General features: G+C 43.3%; 1 protein-coding gene across 2 annotated transcripts in view; it reads left to right on the forward strand.

Annotated features, from left to right (window-relative positions):
- LOC311142972 (septin-8-A-like) overlaps positions 1–21,369 on the forward strand; it is a 28,457-nt gene that overhangs the window by 3,564 nt on the left and 3,524 nt on the right. Inside the window, exons 2-9 of one of the 2 annotated variants that reach the window (XM_084178752.1) lie at positions 450–564; positions 1,023–1,218; positions 2,107–2,293; positions 12,396–12,557; positions 13,395–13,491; positions 15,805–15,973; positions 16,170–16,302; positions 20,111–20,280. In XM_084178752.1, the coding sequence (XP_084034878.1) occupies positions 450–564; positions 1,023–1,218; positions 2,107–2,293; positions 12,396–12,557; positions 13,395–13,491; positions 15,805–15,973; positions 16,170–16,302; positions 20,111–20,280 (1,229 nt within the window). Of the gene's footprint in view, positions 1–449; positions 565–1,022; positions 1,219–2,106; positions 2,294–12,395; positions 12,558–13,370; positions 13,492–15,804; positions 15,974–16,169; positions 16,303–20,110; positions 20,281–21,369 lie in introns of both variants that reach the window. The other variant, XM_084178751.1, reaches the window with a different exon arrangement.

Consider the following 21,369-nt stretch of genomic DNA (forward strand, 5'->3'; position numbering starts at 1 on the left):
ATAAGGGACTACATTATTTCTTCCCTACAAATCACCCATAATTAGAGATGGGCTGTTCACATGAGAGTAGCAGGCTAACTTCCTTTGCGGGTCACTGATTTCTTTGGTATGACCTCAATTAATCAGAAGTAATTTGACTGTTGGAATCTCTAGTGCATCTCTGCTGCCTGTTCTCAGTGCAGAGATGCCACCTCCTGTTTTGAAGGATTATTCCACCAACTTCAGCTCCTCAGCCAGTTATGCTCATCTTGTAATTTAAGGCACATTATGATGAGCTACATGTCTGTAGAATGCATTATAAGAACATTATAAAAAAATTGAATGTGGTAGTGGTATTCCATAATCCTTAACTTCTCGATTCACAGTACTACATTTCCTCAGTGCTTTTCCCCTCGCGTATCTCCAGTCTTGCCGTCGTTGTTGATTTGTTTAATCTTGTATTTTTTCAGAATGAAGAAAAGCGTAACCTCAGTTTGGGCGGCCATGTTGGTTTTGACAGCCTTCCCGATCAGCTGGTCAGTAAATCGGTGACACAGGGTTTCTGCTTCAACATCCTCTGTGTAGGTGAGTATCAATCCACATAATAATAATAATAATATGCCATTTAGCAGATGCTTTTATCCAAAGCGACTTACAGTCATGCGTGCATACATTTTTGTGTATGGGTGGTCCCGGGGATCGAACCCACTACCCTGGCGTTACAAGCGCCGTGCTCTACCAGCTGAGCTACAGAGGACATGGTAGTACACTAACAGTAACACTGTGTGTCTTAGGGTCTGCATCCCAAATGACACCCTATTTCCTGTATAGCGCGCTACTTTTGACTAGGGCCTATAGGGCACTGGTTAAAGATAGTGCACTATATAGGGGATAGGGTGCCATTTGATATGCAGCCAGGGTTGTTTCTGCCCTTGGCATGAAAGAGAACAAATGACTGTGCTGCTGTGAAGAGGCTGGGCTCAGAATGCCCCTCCTGAGAGTTACTGAGACCTAACACCAGTTTTCTCTCTCGTGGTTCCTAGGGGAAACGGGTATTGGCAAGTCGACGTTAATGAATACGCTTTTTAACACAATGTTTGAGAACGAGGAGGCCAGCCACTACCAGAATGGCGTGTGTATGCGGCCCAGAACATACGACCTCCAGGAGAGCAACGTCCACCTCAAGCTGACTATCGTGGACACCGTGGGGTTCGGGGACCAGATCAACAAAGAGGAGAGGTAAGCAGCTGATGCTGAGAATCATATATTCAGCTGATCAGTAGTTGAAGCATTGAGTCTCTTTATCCTGTTCATGCTCTCACAGTGTGTGATAACATGCCATCTTTTGGAGTAAATTGCTTACGTTGCCTGGAATTTAGACAAGACGAGCACAGTCAAACTAATGTCATTTTGAGGACTTCATCTCCCCCCTGAATGGAGGGGGTGTAGAATGATGAGGAGGAAATTCTTGGTTTGAACTACAGCTTTGGGACTGAGTGTTTGTGTGTCCTCTGCAGCGAGAGGGCTCACACGCCCCCTGAATGATACAGTGGGAGGAACAGGCCGTAACTCATCGTGTTTGGGAAAATACTGCTGCAACGATGCATCCCAAACAGCCTTTTAAAGGTCATCAGTGATGCATTCTGGGAAAATAGCTCAGCTATGTAAAGAGGGAAAGGTTAAACATTGTACATATGTTCTTGGCAAGCCTCCATATCACTTACCTGCCCTCCAAGCTACAGTATAATGATGGACACAATGATGGCTAATACTTTAAGTTCTTGATTTCACCAGATTTCCAGGGTTGATTTAATTTCCAAGGTTTAACAGTGACTTTCTATGTGATTTATTGTCTCACTTCATCTGTAGAATGCTAGACTAAACACACTGGCATATTAAATGTTCACCTCTGTGACCTTAAATATTTACAATTTGTGATGCTTGATAGTCTAAAGGTGAGATTAACCTGAGTAGATGCAGGTTATTTCTGTACACATACAGACATCTGATATCCCCACTGGCAACTTTGAAAGAAACAAAGAAAGAACATGTGTGACTTCCAAATGTCAAACTTCTAAATTAAACCAATAACCACTTAGTAAAACTACATTTATTTTCCTTTTGCAGTTATAAACCGATAGTGGACTATATCGACACACAGTTTGAAAACTACCTCCAGGAAGAGCTGAAAATCAAGCGCTCCCTCTTCAACTACCACGACGGGAGGATCCACATCTGTCTGTACTTCATCTCTCCCACGGGGCATTCGCTGAAATCTTTGGATTTAGTTACCATGAAGAAACTGGACAGCAAGGTAAAGGATCACTACCACTAGTGCCTTGTGGGCAAAAAACATACACCATCCTATTGGCTCTTCATGTTGGGGTGGGGACCCACAATGTCCTTGAAAAGGAAGCAGCTGACAGACATTCCAGATCTAATTTTATTGGATAGGATTTCAGGAGGTTCATATCGTTCCCTAATGTATTTGGCAGACTGCTTAAGCAAGTATGTTTGATGTTGTAACTTGTTATGTCTATGAAGATCATTGTTTTTCGTGTGAGTAACTGAGTATTGGGCAGCATATCCATAGTTTAGGATAATTTTAATTTAATTTAGCTTTTTAATATTTTAAAATAGGCCTACCATTTATTTTTTCCAAAAATGTACACTCAAGTAATCTAATACTAACGTCTGTTCGGATATTCGATTAATCAATTAACCGTGCCCATCCCTAAAATTGACTGCAGCCTATTGGAAACACATGAATGATCATTGCCTCAATTAGTGAACTGGTGGAATGAATCTCGTCACTATTGCAGTTGAAGCATGAACGAGGCTGAGGGAGAGAGAATGTCGCGTCTAGTTACTAGTGCAGTCAGTTTTATTGACCCCAAAGAGGGCGGGTGAAATCTGTGAAATACTCAGGCTGAGACAGACCTGTCACAGCACTTGACAAACCTGACAATACATCCAGTACTCCTATTACGACCCTACCGAGCTCACATATCAGACCAGTTGTATGGCCTATAGAGTTGTTCTAGGAATGGTGGAGAGGAAATGCCAGGCTTGTTTGTGTATAGAAATGCGATGACTCATATCAAACAGATTGTATGGGTATGATAGGGTTGGGCGGTATCCAGATTTTCACACCGTCATATGCATACACACTGAGTGTACAAAACATTAAGGACACCTGCTCTTTCCATGACATAGACTGACCAGGTGAATCCAGGTGAAAGCTATGATCCCTTATTGATGTCACTTATTAAATCCACTTCAATCCATGTAGATGAAGGGGAGGAGACGGGTTATAGAAGGATTTGTAAGCCTTGAGATAATTGAGACATGAATTGTGTATGTGTGCCATTCAGAGGGTGAATGGGCAAGACGAAACATATAAGTGCCTTTGAACGGGGGATGGTAGTAGGTGCCAGGCGCCCCAGTTTGACGGTGTCAAGAACTGCAACGCTGCTGGGTTTTTTACACTCAACAGTTTCCCGTGTGTATCAAGAATGGTCCACCACCCAAAGGACATCCAGCCAACTTGACACAACTGTGGGAAGCATTGGAGTCAAATTGGGCCAACATCCCCTGTAGCTCAGTTGGTAGAGCATGGCGCTTGCAACGCCAGGGTTGTGGGTTCGTTTCCCACGGGGGGCCAGAATGAAAATGTATGCACTCACTAACTGTAAGTCGCTCTGGATAAGAGCATCTGCTAAATGACTAAAATGTAAATGTAATGAACGCTTTCGACACCTTGTAGAGTCAATGCCCAGACGAATTGAGGCTGTTCTGAGGGCAAAAGGTAGGGAATGCAACTCAATGTTAGGTGTTCTTAATGTTTTATTCACTCAGTGTATAAATAAATAAAATATTACATTTTTTACACACAAAACAATTTAGGAAACGGGGATCTTGATCCAGGAGGGGATTGAATGTCTCTGCTGTAACCAATAAGCTTGATCTTTAAATCTAGCCACTTAGCTAGCAAGTTAGCAAACCAAATAAATGTATTTGACACATCTTAGATTTCTTATACTTATAAGCAGTGTAGTCTCGCGTTGTCATACTTCCAAAATCACGTTGTTGTCACGCCTCCCTTGGAGGTCTGGAGAATTTAGCATTGCAAAAACATTTTGAATTGAATGTTACATTTCAAGAACCCTCCCCTCACACGCCCGTTGAAGTTATGTTCGTCACTGTTTTCCGACCGGGTAGGACACATTTTGTATGAAGTTGTTCCATATGCTAGTTAGTTTTCAACATTGGAGAAAATATAAGAAAATATGGAGGAAAATGTGTATTCTGTTTATTCAGAAGTGTGCTCTAAACACAAAATCGAGTCGATGAAGGCATTACAACTCCTCAGCTTGAACAATCTACTAAAGAAAATATATATTTTGGTGTGTCTACCTACAGGCAATGGTACAAGTTTAGTGTATCAAGTGTGGCCGACAGGCTGCGATTTATTGAAATTGAAAGTGGAGAAATCGATGGTAATAGTAGTTTCTCCTCTGATGTCACTGATCGAGGATCAGGTTCGTGTTCTGAACTCTCAAGGAATCCGTTTACACGGGTCAAAGAGGGAAGGAGTGACGAGAAAATTCCCAAGAGTGAATACACGATTGTCTTCGGGACTCCTGAAACTTTTGTTGGCTCAGAGAAATGCCATGCCTACTTCAAACGTCATTGATCCACGAGCATCTCATTGGAATGGCTGTCGAAGAGGTCCACACTGTGGTTCAATGGTGAGTTATTTGTGTGGAACTAAAATGTGTTTTGAGCATCTTTTTGGCTAAGTTGACTAAAACTGTCTGATAGATATCGGGAGAGAGAGAGGAGGGGGGAGACAGGGGTGATGGTGGTACAGCTATGTGGGGAGAAGGTGGATGTGGCTGCGGCTATGTGGGGTGGGGGACATGCCATGGGTTTTTATTGCCATGTGGTCTATGTGTGTACATGTTAATTGCCGTTATATGATTTGATATGCCCTGGATTATTTGACTTGTAAAACTACTGTCTCATGCGTGAAACCTGCTAATTATTTGATCTGTTGTGTTTCTGTGCGTTTTAGTATAGATCACTATAGAAAAATGTTGGACCTTCTCTTAAAATGACACTCCTTTAAATGAACATGAAGGCCACACTCTACATTCAACATGACAATGTTGTCATTGAAGCAGTATTATTTAGTCCTTTATTTTGACAACTAATGCATATTGTCTTGTTTTTATCCCATTTCCTATAAAGGGGTAAGGCACAGGGGAAGGAGGCTGCTTTTCGGAAGTGGTGGAGAATGGTTGGCGAGATGCGGTCACTCCTACCAGTTACTGTATTGGCCGTCACAGCTACAGTTTCCAAGGCTACAAGGAAGAGCATAATGAAGCAGCTGGGCATGCAGCAATGTGTTGAGGTGGTGAAAAGTCCTGACACTGACAACATCAGACAGGCACTGAAGAAAGAAGGTGTCGTCTGACCCTGTAGAGAAGTTTTCATGGTTGCTCACAAGAGTTGGAGTCAAAGGGGCCTGAGATCCCAAGGACTGTCATATACTGTTACTGTCCTGCTTTTCAGCATTTCCTTGGAGAAATCTGTGCATCCAGCAGGAGCAGAGGACACACTGGAAAACAGGCTTTTTGACATTTACCACTCGGAACTGCACATCATCGCAGCCTTGAAAGATGAGTCATCTAATCTCAGAGTTCTGATGGCTACTTCAGCATTAGGAATGGGGGTAGACTTTAAGGGTGTCCATCATGTAGTCAGCTATGGACCACCTCAAGACCTTGAGTCCTACATGCAGGCGTATGGAAGAGCAGGGAGGGACGGCACAAACTCACATTCACTTATCCTGCACCGTGGAAGACAGCTTGTTGATGAGACTGTATGTGTCAAACAGTACCAGCTGCAGGCGGGTGAAACTGTTACAGCTCTTTGATGATGAGGTCACGCAACCAATATCACCCAAACATGACTGCTGTGACAACTGTGCTACCTCAAGCAACTGCAAGGACGTATGTGAGGGAAATTCAAGTCCTTTGGAGGCATGCAGGACAACAACTACAACCAAGACACAGGCTGGTCAGTGAAGAGCATGGGCAATACCTGAGAGAGAAATCACATGACCTTGCACTTGAGATGGCACACACAGGTGTTTCATGGGAGTCTCTGTTTATTACTCCTCAGCCAGTGAGGGTAACCCTGACAAAATCATCGACAACAGTCTGAGCGCAATTCCCTTATTTTTTCCTCAATTCAGAAAAGTAAGTCTGCTCTGCCCATGCTCTGTATATCATCACTGAGGTTTTTGGGGATGATGAACACCTTGAGTGATGATTATAATGACGATTTAGTGTTGGGAGGAACTTGGGGCTTTTGCAAAAATGTCTGTGTATACATCAGTCCTTTTAGATGTGATGTTGATAAATACTGTATGTATTGTCTCATCTGCTTAAAATACTTATGGTATGTAGTCTAGGATATTATTGTTGTGGAAACAGAGTAGAATGTATGCCATACACACACACAGTAAATGAATAATTTATCTTAAATATTTGTTCTAATACTCATTTTCAGTTGGACCCTATCTAAAGTGTAGAGTGGGCCCAGATGTGACCTGTCACCCCATAGCATTTTTGAATCTTTCACTTTTCTCCTTCACTTGACTTCAATAAATAATCAAGATTTGGAAACATCAATGCTCAGTGGATTGTGACTTTATTGTAAATGAACTTGTAGTTGCCTTTTTTTGGATGAAATAAGTAACAACTTTCAAAGTAGAAAAAGTGTGGACGTTCCTCCCAGTGTTGGCCCAGAGAACTGGGAAAAGGCTAGGCTATAGCAGTTGTGTACACATCACAGCCCATAAAACGTATTCCTATATACCGTTTTTCAGACAGGAACAACAGGAAGAATGTTAACGGTACATAACATTGTAAGTAAAAGTAATTATACAAATGATTAAAAAAGGTACATGGAATATTTTCAGTTATAGTAATTACACAAATAAATACAACAAAGAATGTAACGTTATAAAAGTAAATGCACGTTTTGTGCATCTACGTTGTCATTGGTTACACTACTACGTCTTCTTTCCTCTTTCTTACATTACTTCTCTAACTTTGGCATTTAAGATAACAATTTCCATCCTAGGGTTTGTGCCACTGTCTGCGATCCAAACGAGCAGATGGTTTATTCTTCTCACAGTGTAAGTTCAGTTTGTGGTAGCTGATCCACAACACTAGTTCCTCATAGTCCGATTTGTGGTGTTAGCAGTTCTTGCATCAAATACTTTGGTATTGCTCTAGGCTGATTACCTTGAAGACGTATATAAATTATTTCCAAAGGACCTCTTACAGTGAGGGAAAAAAGTATTTGATCCCCTGCTGATTTTGTATGTTTGCCCACTGACAAAGAAATGATCAGTCTATAATTTTAATGGTAGGTTTATTTGAACATTGAGAGACAGAATAACAACAAAAAAATCCAGAAAAATTTATGTTATAAATTGATTTGCATTTTAATGAGGGAAATAAGTATTTGACCCCCTCTAAATCAGAAAGATTTCTGGCTCCCAGGTGTCTTTTATACAGGTAACGAGCTGAGATTAGGAGCACACTCTTAAAGGGAGTGCTCCTAATCTCAGTTTGTTACCTGTATAAAAGACACCTGTCCACAGAAACAATCAGTCAATCAGATTCCAAACTCCCCACCATGGCCAAGACCAAAGAGCTCTCCAAGGATGTCAGGGACAAGATTGTAGACCTACACAAGGCTGGAATGGGCTAAAAGATCATCGCCAAGCAGCTTGGTGAGAAGGTGACAACAGTTGGTGCAATTATTCGCAAATGGAAGAAACACAAAACAACTGTCAATCTTCCTCGGCCTGGGGCTCCATGCAAGATCTCACCTCGTGGAGTTGCAATGATCATGAGAACGGTGAGGAATCAGCCCAGAACTACACGGGAGGATCTTGTCAATGATCTCAAGGCAGCTGGGACCATAGTCGCCAAGAAAACAATTGGTAACACACTACGCCATGAAGGACTGAAATCCTGCAGCTCCCGCAAGGTCCTCCTGCTCAAGAAAGCATATATACAGGGCCGTCTGAAGTTTGCCAATGAACATCTGAATGATTCAGAGGAGAACTGGGTGAAAGTGTTGTGGACAGATGAGACAAATTGAGCTCTTTGGCATCAACTCAACTCGCTGTGTTTGGAGGAGGAGGAATGCTGCCTATGACCCCAAGAACACCATCCCCACCGACAAACATGGAGGTGGAAACATTATGCTTTGGGGGTGTTTTTCTGCTAAGGGGACAGGACAACTTCACCGCATCAAAGGGACGATGGATGGGGCCATGTACCGTCAAATCTTGGGTGAGAACCTCCTTCCCTCAGCCAGGGCATTGAAAATGGGTCGTGGATGGGTATTCCAGAATGACAATGACCCAAAACACACGGCCAAGGCAACAAAGGAGTGGCTCAAGAAGAAGCACATTAAGGTCCTGGAGTGGCCTAGCCAGTCTCCAGACCTTAATCCCATAGAAAATCTGTGGAGGGAGCTGAAGGTTCGAGTTGCCAAACGTCAGGCTCGAAACCTTAATGACTTGGAGAAGATCTGCAAAGAGGAGTGGGACAAAATCTCTCCTGAGATGTGTGCAAACCTGGTGGCCAACTACAAGAAACGTCTGACCTCTGTGATTGCCAACAAGGGTTTTGCCACCAAGTACTAAGTCATGTTTTGCAGAGGGGTCAAATACTTATTTCCCTGATTAAAATACAAATCAATTCATAACATTTTTGACATGCGTTTTTCTGGATTTGTTTGTTGTTATTCTGTCTTTCACTGTTCAAATAAACCTACCATTAAAATTATAGACTGATCATTTCTTTGTCAGTGGGTAAACGTACAAAATCAGCAGGGGATCAAATACTTTTTTCCCTCACTGTAAGTATCTGTGACTTTCTACCATCCTTGACATTGGACAATTCCTTCGACCTCATGGCTTGGTTTTTGCCCTTACATGCGCTGTCAACTGTGGGACCTTATATAGACATGTGTGTGCCTTTCCAAATCATGTCCAATCAGTTTAGTTTACCACGGGTGGACGCCAATCAAGTTGTAGAAACATCTCATTGATGATCAATGGAAACTGGATGCACCTGAGCTAATTTTCGAGTCTCATAGCAAAGGGTCTGAATACTTATGTAAATAAGGTGTTTCCTTTTATATATATATATATATATATATATATATATATATATACATTTGCAAACATTTCTAAAAACCAGTTTTTGCTTTGTCATTATGGGGTATTTTGTGTAGATTGGTGAGAAAGAAAATGGTATTTAATCCATTTTAGAATAAGGCTGTAACGTAACAAAATGTGGAAAAAGTCAAGGGGTCTGAATACATTCCGAATGCACTGTATAGAAGTTTGGAACCACCAAGACTCTTCCTAGAGCTGGCCGCCTGGCCAAACTGAGCAAACGGGGGAGAAGGGCCTTGGTCAGGGAGGTGACCAAGAACCCGATGGTCACTCTGACAAAGTTCCTCTGTGGAGATGGGAGAACCTTCCAGAAGGACAACCATCTCTGCAGCACTCCACCAATCAGGCCTTTATGGTAAAGTGGCCAGACGGAAGCCACTCTTCAGTAAAAGGCACATGACAGCCCGCTTGGAGTTTGCCAAAAGGCACCTAAAGGACTCTCACACCATGAGAAACAAGATGCTCTGGTCTGAATGCCAAGCGTCACGTCTGGTGGAAACCTGACACCATCCCTACGGTGAAGCATGGTGGTGCCAGCATCATGCTGTGGGGATGTTTTTCAGCGTCAGGGACTGGGAGACTAGTCAGGATCGAGGGAAAGATGAACGGAGCAAAGTACAGAGAGATCCTTGATGAAAACCTGCTCCAGAGCGGGGGTGAAGGTTCACCTTCCAACAGGACAATGACCTTAAGCACACAGCCAAGACAATGCACTCCCGAGTGGCGCAGTGGTCTAAGGCACTGCATCACAGTGCTAGCTGTGCCACTAGAGAGCCTGGTTCGAATCCAGGCTCTGTCGTAGCCGGCCGCGACTGGGAGACCCATGGGGCGGCGCACAATTGGCCCAGCGTCGTCCAGGGTAGGGGAGGGAATGGCTGGCAGGGATGTAGCTCAGTTGGTAGAGCATGGCGTTTGCAACGCCAGGGTTGTGGGTTCGATTCTGGATAAGAGCGGCTGCTAAATGACAAAAAAATTAAATAAATGCAGGAGTGGCTTCGGGACAAGTCTCTGAATGTCCTTGAGTGGCCCAGCCAGAGCCCGGACATGAACCCGATCAAACATCTCTGGAGAGACCTGAAAAGAGCTGTGCAGCGACGCTCTCCACCCATCAGACCAGATAATCTTGTTTCTCATGGTGTGAGAGTCCTTTAGGTGCCTTTTGGCAAGAATGGGAGAAACTCCCCAAATACAGGTGTGCCAAGCTCGTAGCGTCATACCCAAGAAGACTCAAGGCTGTAACTGCTGCCAAAGGTGCTTCAACAAAGTACTGAGGAAAGGGTCTGAATACTTAGTGCCTTGCAAAAGTATTCATCCCCCTTGGCGTTTTTCCTATAAACCCAACACCTCTCATCAACCTGAGAACACCATCCCTACAGTGAAGCATGGTGGTGGCAGCATCATGCTGTGGGAGGTTTTTCATCGGCAGGGACTGGGAAACTGGTCAGATTTGAAGGAATGATGTATGGCGCTATATACAGGGAAATTCTTGAGGGAAACCTGTTTCAGTCTTCCAGAGATTTGAGACTGTGACGGAGGTTCACCTTCCAGCAGGACAATGACCATAAGCATACTGCTAAAGCAACACTCGAGTGGTTTAAGGGGAAATATTTAAATGTCTTGGAATGGCCTAGTCAAAGCCCAGACCTCAATCCAATTGAGAATCTGTGGTATGACTTAACGATTGCTGTACATCAGCAGAACCCATCCAACTTGAAGGAGCTGGAGCAGTTTTGCCTTGAAGAATGGGCAAAAATCCCAGTGGCTAGATGTGCCATGCTTATAGAGGCATACCCCAAGAGACTTGCAGCTGTAATTGCTGCAAAAGGTGGCTCTACAAAGTATTGACTTTGGGGGGGTGAATAGTTATGCCCGCTCAAGTTTTCAGTTTTTTTTGTCTTATTTCTTGTTTGTTTCACAATAAAAAAATATTTGTGGTAGGCATGTTGTGTAAATCAAATGATACAGTTACACAAAAATCCATTTTCATTCCAGGTTGTAAGGCAACAAAATAGGAAAAATGCCAAGGGGGGTGAATACTTTGCTAAAATGTCTAAAAACCTGTTTTTGCTTTGTCGTTATGAGGTATAGTGTCTAGATTGATTAAATATATTTTTTTTTCATAAATTTTAGAAATGGCTGTAACGTAACAAAATGTGGAAAAAGTTCAGGGGGACTGAATACTTTCCGAATGCAATGTATACTGTGATATATAACTTTTTTTTCTCTTTTTTTTTACTGTATTGAAAATCATATCTGTATTTTAAAATACATGGTTGCTTACCTCAGCCAACAGCATGGTCGTTTACCTCAGCCAACAGCATGGTAGTTTGCCTCAGCCAACAGAATGGCTCTATCGCTCTCTGAGCTGTCACTAATGAGCTTTTTCACAGGGGACACAGGGCAGACTGAAAATCAGCCAATAGGTCTATGATGTAAAGCAAACAGACAATGGGGTTTGACTTATAGTTCCATAAAGGCTATTGAGGCGGAACGTTGACAGTTTCACAGCTCTAAGGGAACTGTGCCTAAAATAGAGGATGGTAAGGTGGTCTGGTTTAGGGACTAGAAGCTATGAGCCTCTGCTGTTTTACCTCAATACACATGGTGTAAAGGACGGAGGTATCTATGCAAAACAACCATGACATCTGCTTTGTATCAAAATGATGACGAATGGTTACATCGAAATAAGGCCTCCTTTTTTTATCCTAACAAACTATATCCTGTAGCCAGGTGATGAGACGTCAGTGACTTAATCTAGTACTCTGAGGAGCCAAAGCAATACTGTCACATGAATGCATTTATTTTCCCATCTGTTTTAGTGCTGAGATGGGACCCCGTTCAGTTTGTTTTCTTAACTGCTGTTTGTTTTATTTCTCTGTGTGGGTTTGACTGAGATCAACCCGTCGTGGTTGCATATGGCCTCATTTGCGACATTCAGTAATTAAAGTATTTGTTGATGATACTCTGCCAAAAAAATCAGATGCTCTTACTTGCATTGCTCTTTAGTTGTAAGATACAACCGCCATGAATCCTTTCTAAACCATAGCAGAATTTCTAAAGATCTACAATTTGGAGAAAAACCTCAAGCAAACCAGATGGAGTTTATCTTAATAGCCAGAATGTTCTCCTTTCTCTCCTTTAGGTGAATATAATCCCCATCATCGCTAAAGCCGATACAATCTCCAAGAGCGAGCTCCATAAATTCAAGATCAAGATCATGAGTGAGCTGGTGAGCAACGGAGTGCAGATCTATCAGTTCCCCACAGACGACGACGCAGTCACAGAGATCAACTCCTCCATGAATGTGAGTCACTCACTCATTCACTCACTGTGTTTCCCTCACTATAGGAATATATGGTTTTAATAGCTGCACATAGTTTCCTCCCTTTGAAACTTCCTCCATGTGTACCGTTTTCCAAACTTTCTCTCTGCTAATGTAAAACCCTTAATTTCCCATTATTTAAATGAATTTGCATCCGGGTGTTGGTAGAGCAGCTAATCAGTTGATCAGACGGAGAGAACTGGGCTGGTCTGTCTGGCCTGTCTAGTGTCTATGAGACCCACCCTATAGCTCTGTGTTCAGGCTAGATGACCTCATTACTTGGGCTCTAGACAGTTTTGGCTTGCCACTTAATTCTTGAGATTGCTTTGGTGAACATGTTTTTCTCATGATGTAGGATCTCACTGGCCAGGGTAATTCTGGGCGCAATAAGTAACCATATGATTAATTAGGCCCACAAGACATGCCTCTAAATACAGCTGGCCAGATGTTAAACACAGTCCCTGAAGTAACCTATATGTCAACACTGTTTAGGCCTAGAGTTACTCTTGTGTGGTCTATGGCAACGTTGTTACAACCAAAGTTTTATTCTAAATTAAATGTTAATATTTTATCTCTCCTGTCATCTTTTTCCTCTCGTCCATGGCCATCTGTCTAAGCAGTTACACCTGTCTAGTAAACATGGCCATCTGTCTAAGCAGTTACACCTGCCTAGTAAACATGGCCATCTGTCTAAGCAGTTACACCTGCCTAGTAAACATGTTGACCTTGCTGTAAGGAAGAAGTGTAACCTGTGTGAGAGATGGACGTTGTTTTGAAAGCAGCTTCTGGTCAAAGCTGTTGACCTTTGAACTCTTTCAGGCTCACCTCCCCTTCGCTGTGGTGGGTAGCATCGAGGAGGTTAAAGTGGGAAACAAAATGGTGAGGGCCAGGCAGTACCCCTGGGGAGTAGTACAAGGTGAGTATCTCTCCACTTTCTGTACCTCTCGGCTCCTCTTTCTATTTCAGGAGAGAACTGCTGCTCAGACAGAGTCCCTAGTGTGTTGGGGAAATGGCAGAGGCCGATGAATTCACTATTGGTAGTATTACTCCAGGGACACTGCTACAGTTCATTGTGTTTGCTTTGTTTATAGACGTTCAGCTGTGGTCGACAGGGATGCTAAACGTTATAATTTGATCATGTCACAGAGCAATGCTGTGAGAATATTTTAACCCAGCTGGGAGTTTGATTCAGAACGGTCTCTCCATTATGCTGTGCCCTTTGTTTCCATTCCCCAGTCCTCCCAGGACAGTGCTCTAGTGTTATTTGTAGACCTGGTCTCGTAGGAGAGCATTCCAATCAGTTGTTCCATGTCATTTCAGCAAACTATGACACCCACCATCTCAGACTGTTCTGAAATTGTTTCTGTAGTAAGATTGGTATTCCTAGAAACATTATTTTGTTGAAATTTAGTATTTATCCGATTTGGACGTAACCTTTTCCTACCAATGAGTAAGACATTAGGAATCCATTTTTTTTTAGTCAAAAGCGACCCACAGACCCCCCCACCCCATGCCAATCCCACCTCAACAACCAGTACACAGTATCAGTTCTCTGTTTGACAAGTAGTATGAAGCTGCAGCTTGGAGTATTGCTTATCCATGCTATGTAATGTATTCCCTGTGAATCTGGTATAGTTTTTTTCCCCAGTTCACTGAAATTAGTAATTGAAATCACTTGCATTATTTACCATAAAGTAGTGTGAAAGTAACAGGTTTTGACCACTAGATGCCAATGTTCCTGCAAGCGACTTCAATTACTAATCTCCCTGAACAGGGGAAAATAACATCACCAGATTCACAGGGAATACATTACATAGTATGGAGAAGCAATACTCCAAGCCACAGCTTCATAATACTTGTCAAACATGGAAAACTGATACTGTATACTGGTTGTTGGGGTGGGATTGGTGTGGGGGGTCCAGTCCGTGGGTGGCTTTTGACCCCCCCAAAATTGTTATTCCTGATGTCTTACTCATTGGTAGGAAGAAGTTTGGTCCAAATTGGATGTTGGTACTATATTTATTAAATATTATCTGAATCCTGTAAATTCTAATGGCCAATTCAGGAGCAATTGATTGCTTAAATGATCAGAGATCAAATAATATTTCAACAAAATAATGTTTCAGGAATGCTAATCGTATATGAGATGGTGGGTGTCGAAATCATGTTATCATGTTGTGTTTACTTGATTGAATCTCCGTCGCTTAGAGATAGTCAGTCCCATAGGAAAACAATCAAAACAGTTTTCCTATGTCAGATATGGGCTATGATAACCCAGAAACAGAGAAAGTCTTGAGAAAAACAAAAGGACTTTTGAGGGCTTTTACTAATCTCACTGCTGTTTTTTGTGACGCCCAGATGACTATGACATAGCAGACTGCTGGTATTTCTTCCATCCCAGCTATTTCTGTGCAGAGTGTGTGTAATGTGTGAATCCCCTGCCCTGGTGGCTCAGGGTTTCTGGGGGCTTAGGGCAGGGGTCATCACCTCAGATCTCAGTGGGCAGAGTTTACCAGAGAGGTTGTTAGATGCCCGATGTCATCAACCATTTTTCCTCCCCAAATACTTCAAAGTGGAGGTCATTTGTTTGTGTGTCATTTCTCCCTCAAACAGTATTTTCAAATTCTCTGTGTACTGAAGGATGATTTACCCTCACGGTGTAGTGGCTATCACGTGGAAGGTAATCATGTTCCGCGCGAAATGCTGCACTAATTGGCAGTATTTTTAACAGCATCCTTACATCCAGCACAGCGCTCACAGCTGGGGTTGATATTTAGTTCCACTTTTTCCCACAGTATACCACTGTAACCCATGTGCTCCCTCTGGTCTTCTCTAGGGCAAATTCTCCCCTACTTATGTCCGTCAGAAAGCAGGAAATGCTTCCTGCTCCAGTCCACACGATGAGATGCATGAGAACGCTTTTTCTCAGAGAGTTAGTGGAACATAAAATACGTCCAGAAGTTTAATAATTAATGTACAGTACTCTCGTGCCAAATAGCCTCAGTTCTTCCCTCAATCATACTGTGCATTCCTAAGTTGATATCTTGGAGAGGAGGGTGGTCTTACAGCACTTAGTTTATTATTGAATAATTGCAGTGGAGCCATAGAATTGTGTACCATTTTAAGTAGATTAATTGACTGTGGTTGAGGGTAAAGTGGTGCCTTGGACATCAGATGTTAGTAACATAGGCTCATTGACACTGTATTGTCTCTGTGTTGTCCCCTCCAGTGGAGAATGAGAGCCACTGTGACTTTGTGAAGCTGCGTGAGATGCTGATTAGGGTCAACATGGAAGACCTTAGAGAGCAGACTCACACCAGACACTACGAGCTCTACCGCCGCTGCAAACTGGAGGAGATGGGATTCACAGATACAGACCCCGACTGTCAGCCGTTCAGGTGAGGAAGCAAGGCTGAGAACAGAACACACACAAACTGAAAGCGGACCAATTAATCCCAGACAGTTCAGCATTTAAAGATGCTCTTTCTGTGAGTGATTTAAAACCTGTCATTCCTGTGTTCGTTAGTCAGAGGTGTACTGTAGTTAGGCTCAGATGTAGTAATCCATCTCTCTCTCTCTCTGCCCCGTCCACAGTCTCCAGGAGACCTATGAGGCCAAGAGGAAAGAGTTCATGGGAGACCTGCAGAAGAAAGAGGAGGAGATGCGACAGATGTTTGTCAACAAAGTGAAGGAGACTGAGGCAGAGCTGAAAGAGAAGGAGAGAGAGGTGAGGGTGTGGCTGCTGAGATTGGGAATGGGGAATTGTGGGGGGTGAAGTATTTCAGGAAATGGGTTTGCTGTCTTATGGAGGATTCAGTTCCATATACTGTAAATATGTCAGTGGTGTGCATACAGGTAAATTAGTAAGTGAGGGATACAAAGTATGTTGAAAGCAGGTACTTCCACACAGGTGTGGTTCCTGAGTTAATTAAGTAATTAACATACCATCATACTTAGGTTCATGTATAAAAATGCTGGGCAGGCCATTATTTTGCCCATTATTTTGGCTACCATGGCTATGCCTCCATAGGATGACAATGCCCCCATCCACAGGGCACGAGTGGTCACTGAATGGTTTGATGAGCATGAAAACGATGTAAACCATATTACATTTACATTTACGTCATTTAGCAGACGCTCTTATCCAGAGCGACTTACAAATTGGTGCATTCACCTTATAGCCAGTGGGATAACCACTATACCACTGGCTTTTTTTGGGGGGGGTAGAAGGATTACTTTATCCTATCCCAGGTGTTCCTTAAAGAGGTGGGGTTTCAAATGTCTCCGGAAGGTGGTGAGTGACTCCGCTGTCCTGGCGTCGTGAGGGAGCTTGTTCCACCATTGGGGTGCCAGAGCAGCGAACAGTTTTGACTGGGCTGAGCGGGAACTGTGCTTCAGCAGAGGTAGGGGAGCCAGCAGGCCAGAGGTGGATGAACGCAATGCCCTCGTTTGGGTGTAGGGACTGATCAGAGCCTGAAGGTACGGAGGTGCCGTTCCCCTCACAGCTCCGTAGGCAAGCACCATGGTCTTGTAGCAGATGCGAGCTTCAACTGGAAGCCAGTATAGTGTGCGGAGGAGCGGGGTGACGTGAGAGAACTTGGGAAGGTTGAACACCAGACGGGCTGCGGCATTCTGGATGAGTTGTAGGGGTTTAATGGCACAGGCAGGGAGCCCAGCCAACAGCGAGTTGCAGTAATCCAGACGGGAGATGACAAGTGCCTGGATTAGGACCTGTGCCGCTTCCTGTGTAAGGCAGGGTCGTACTCTCCGAATGTTGTAGAGCATGAACCTACAGGATTGGGTCACCGCCTTGATGTTAGCGGAGAACGACAGGGTGTTGTCCAGGGTCACGCCAAGGCTCTTCGCACTCTGGGAGGAGGACACAACGGAGTTGTCAACCGTGATGCGAGATCATGGAACGGGCAGTCCTTCCCCGGGAGGAAGAGCAGCTCCGTCTTGCCAAGGTTCAGCTTGAGGTGGTGATCCGTCATCCATACTGATATGTCTGCCAGACATGCAGAGATGCGATTCGCCACCTGGTTATTTACATTTACATTTACGTCATTTAGCAGACGCTCTTATCCAGAGCGACTTACAAATTGATCAGAAGGGGGAAAGGAGAAGATGAATTGTGTTGTCTGCGTAGCAATGATAGGAGAGGCCATGTGAGGATATGACAGAGCCAAGTGACTTGGTGTATAGCGAGAATAGGAGAGGGCCTAGAACTGAGCCCTGGGGGACACCAGTGGTGAGAGCACGTGGTGCGGAGACAGCTTCTCGCCATGCCACTTGGTAGGAGCGACCGGTCAGGTAGGACGCAATCCAAGAGTGAGCCGCGCCGGAGATGCCCAGCTCGGAGAGGGTGGAGAGGAGGATCTGATGGTTCACAGTATCAAAGGCAGCAGACAGGTCTAGAAGGACAAGAGCAGAGGAGAGAGAGTTAGCTTTAGCAGTGCGGAGAGCCTCCGTGACACAGAGAAGAGCAGTCTCAGTTGAATGACCAGTCTTGAAACCTGACTGGTTTGGATCAAGAAGGTCATTCTGAGAGAGATAGCAAGAGAGTTGGCATATGCCATGGCTGTCTCAGTCACCAGATCTCAACCCAATTGAAGACTTATGGGAGATTCTGGAGTGGCGCCTGAGACAGCGTTTTCCACCACCTTCAACTAAACATCAAATGATGGTATTTCTCGTGGAAGAATCCCTCCAATAGAGTTCCAGACACTTGTAGAATATATGCCAAGGTGCATTGAAGCTGTTCTGGCTCGTGGTGGCCCAACGTCCTATTAAGAGACTTTATGTTGGTGTTTCCTTTATTTTGGCAGTTGCCTGTACATGTAGATAAGGTGAGCTTCGACATTAAAGCCTATATTGCCTTCAGAAATTATTCACACCTCTTTACTTTTTCCACATTTTGTTTTGTTACAGCCTGAATTTGAAATGGATTAAATTGAGATTTGGTGTCACTGATCTACACACAATACCCCATAATGTTAAAGTGGAATTGTGTTTTTAGAAATGTTTATAAATGTAATAAAAAATGAAAAGCTGAAATGTCTTGAGTCAATAAGTATTCAACCCTTTTGTTTTGGCAAGGCCTAAGTAAGTTCAGGAGTAAAAATGTGCTTAACAAGTCACATAAGTTGCATGGATTCACTCTGTGTGCAATAATAGTGTTTAACATGATTTTTGAATGACTACCTCATCTCTGTACCCCACACATACAATTATCTGTAAGGTCCCTCAGTCGAGCAGTGAATTTCAAGCACAGATTCAACCACAAAGACCAGGGAGGTTTCTAATGGTTTGCGAAGAAGGGTACCTATTGGTAGATGGGTAAAAAATAAAATAACAGACATTGAATATCCTTTTGAGCATGGTGCAGTTGTTAATTACACTTTGGATGGCGTATCAATACACCCAGTCACTACAAAGATACAGGCGCCCTTCCTAACTCAGTTGCTGGAGAGGAAGGAAACCACTCAGGGATTTCACCATGAGGCCAGTGGTGATTTTATAACAGTCACAGAGTTGAATGGCTGGGATAGGAGATAGCTGAGGATGGATCAACAACATTGTAGTTACTCCACAATACTAGCATAAATAACAGTGAAAAGAAGGAAGCCTGTACAGAATACAAATATTCCAAAACATGCATCCTGTTTACAATAAGGCACTAAAGTAATATTGCCAAAAATGTGGCAAGCATTATGTTTGGGGTAAATCCAACACAACACATCACTGAATACCCCTCTTCATATTTTCAAGCATGGTGGTGGCTGCATCATGTTATGGGTATGCTTGTCATCGGAAAGGACTATTTTTTTTTTAAGGATAAAAATAAACGGAATAGAGCTAAGCACAGGCAAAATCAAAGAGGAACACTAGGTTCAGTCTGCTTTCCAGCAGACACTGGGAGACAAATTCACCTTTCAGCAGGACAATTACCTAAAACACAAGGCCAAATATACACTGGAGTTGCTTACCAAGACGACATTTAATGTTCCTGAATGGCCTAGTTAGTTTTGACTTAAATCGGCTTGAAAATCTATGGCAAGACATGAAAATGGTTTCATAGCAATGATCAACAACCAACTTGACAGAGCATGAATAATTTTTAAAAGAATAATGGGCAAATATTGTACAATCCAGGGGTGCAAAGCTCTTAGAGACTTACCCAGAAAGACGTACAGCTGTAATTGCAGCCAAAGTTGATTCTAGCATGTATTGACTCAGGAGGTTGAATACTTATCTAATCAAGATATGAGTGTTTTATTTAATTTACATTTTTTAGAATTTATCTTCCTTTGACATTAGAGTATTTTGTGTAGATCGTTGACAAAAAAAGTCAATTAAATCCATTTTAATCACACTTTGTAACACAACAAGATTTGGAAAAAGTCAAGGGGTGTGAATACTTTCTGAAGGCAAATAAAACATTGCATGTTTATACCTGTGCATAACTTTCAATGTGATTGGATTGTAGATCAAGTTTTATCTCTTGGCCTGATGTCTTCTCTTTCTGCCGCTATCAGTTGCACAACAAGTTTGAGCAGCTGAAGCACATGCACCAGGAGGAGAAGAGGAAGGTGGAGGAGAAGAGGCGGGACCTGGAGGAGGAAATGAACGCCTTCAACCGCAGGAAGGTGGCAGCTGAGACGTTGGCCTTAGCCCAGCCACTCAAGAAGGACAAGGACAAAAAAAAGTAAGTGCTTTCCTTTCATCTCTCTTCATCTCCCTCTCTCTCCCTCTGTTCCTCCCAAACATCAACCTCTCTTACTCTAGGTTTAGCTTTCACTTCCTTTTTTCCCAAGAGGAGTGAATTGAGATCGCAGGGAGTAGTGGATAGACTTAAACTGTGTGAGAAGCTGTAAAGAGCTGGTTGAGTCCATGTCCTGATCATATGGGGTATTATCCTCTGCTCCCCCAAAATGCCATACCAGGGTGCAGTGTTTATTGTACACTTAAATAGAGTTATGTGAATATGAGTAGACATGGAAAATACCTAAACTTTGCAGCTCCTAGTTGAAGAGGCAGGTTCTCTGTGAGGCAGTCAGAAATGTTTTAGCTTTAACAAACATCTAGTAGTGGATAATACACTGTTGTGTACCTAATAAACTGGCCACTGAGTGTGCATATACACTATATATACAAAAGTATGTGGACACCCCTTCAAATTAGTGGATTCAGCTATTTCAGCCACACCTGTTGCTGACAAGTGTATAAAATCGAGCACACAGCCATGAAATTGCCATAGACAAAAATTGACAGTAGAATGGCCTGTACTGAAGAGCTCAGTTACTTTCAACGTGGCACCGTCATAGGATGCCACCTTTCCAACAAGTCAGTTTTCAAATGTATGCCCTGCTAGAGCTGCCCCAGTCAACTGTAAGTGCTGTTATTGTGAAGTGGAAATGTCTAGGAGCAACAACGGCTCAGCTGTGAAGTGGTAGGCCACACAAGTTCACAGAATAGGACTGCTGAGTGCTGAAGCGCGTAAAAATCGTCTGTCCTCGGTTGCAACACTTACTACTGAGTTCCAAACTGCCTCTGGAAGCAACGTCGGCACAGAACTGTTCGTTGGGAGCTTCATGAGCAGCCGCACACAAGCCTAAAATCACCATGCGCAATGCCAAGGGTCGGCTGGAGTGGTGTAAAGCTCGCCACCATTGGAATCTGGAGCAGTGGAAATGCGTTCTCTGGAGTGATGAATCACGCTTCACCATCTGGCATTCCAAAGGACGAATCTGGGTTTGGCGGATGCCAGGAGAACGCTACCTGCCCGAATGTATAA

The sequence above is a fragment of the Coregonus lavaretus genome, assembly GCF_964263955.1.
Source record: "Coregonus lavaretus genome assembly, chromosome: 15".
NCBI lineage: Eukaryota > Metazoa > Chordata > Actinopteri > Salmoniformes > Salmonidae > Coregonus > Coregonus lavaretus.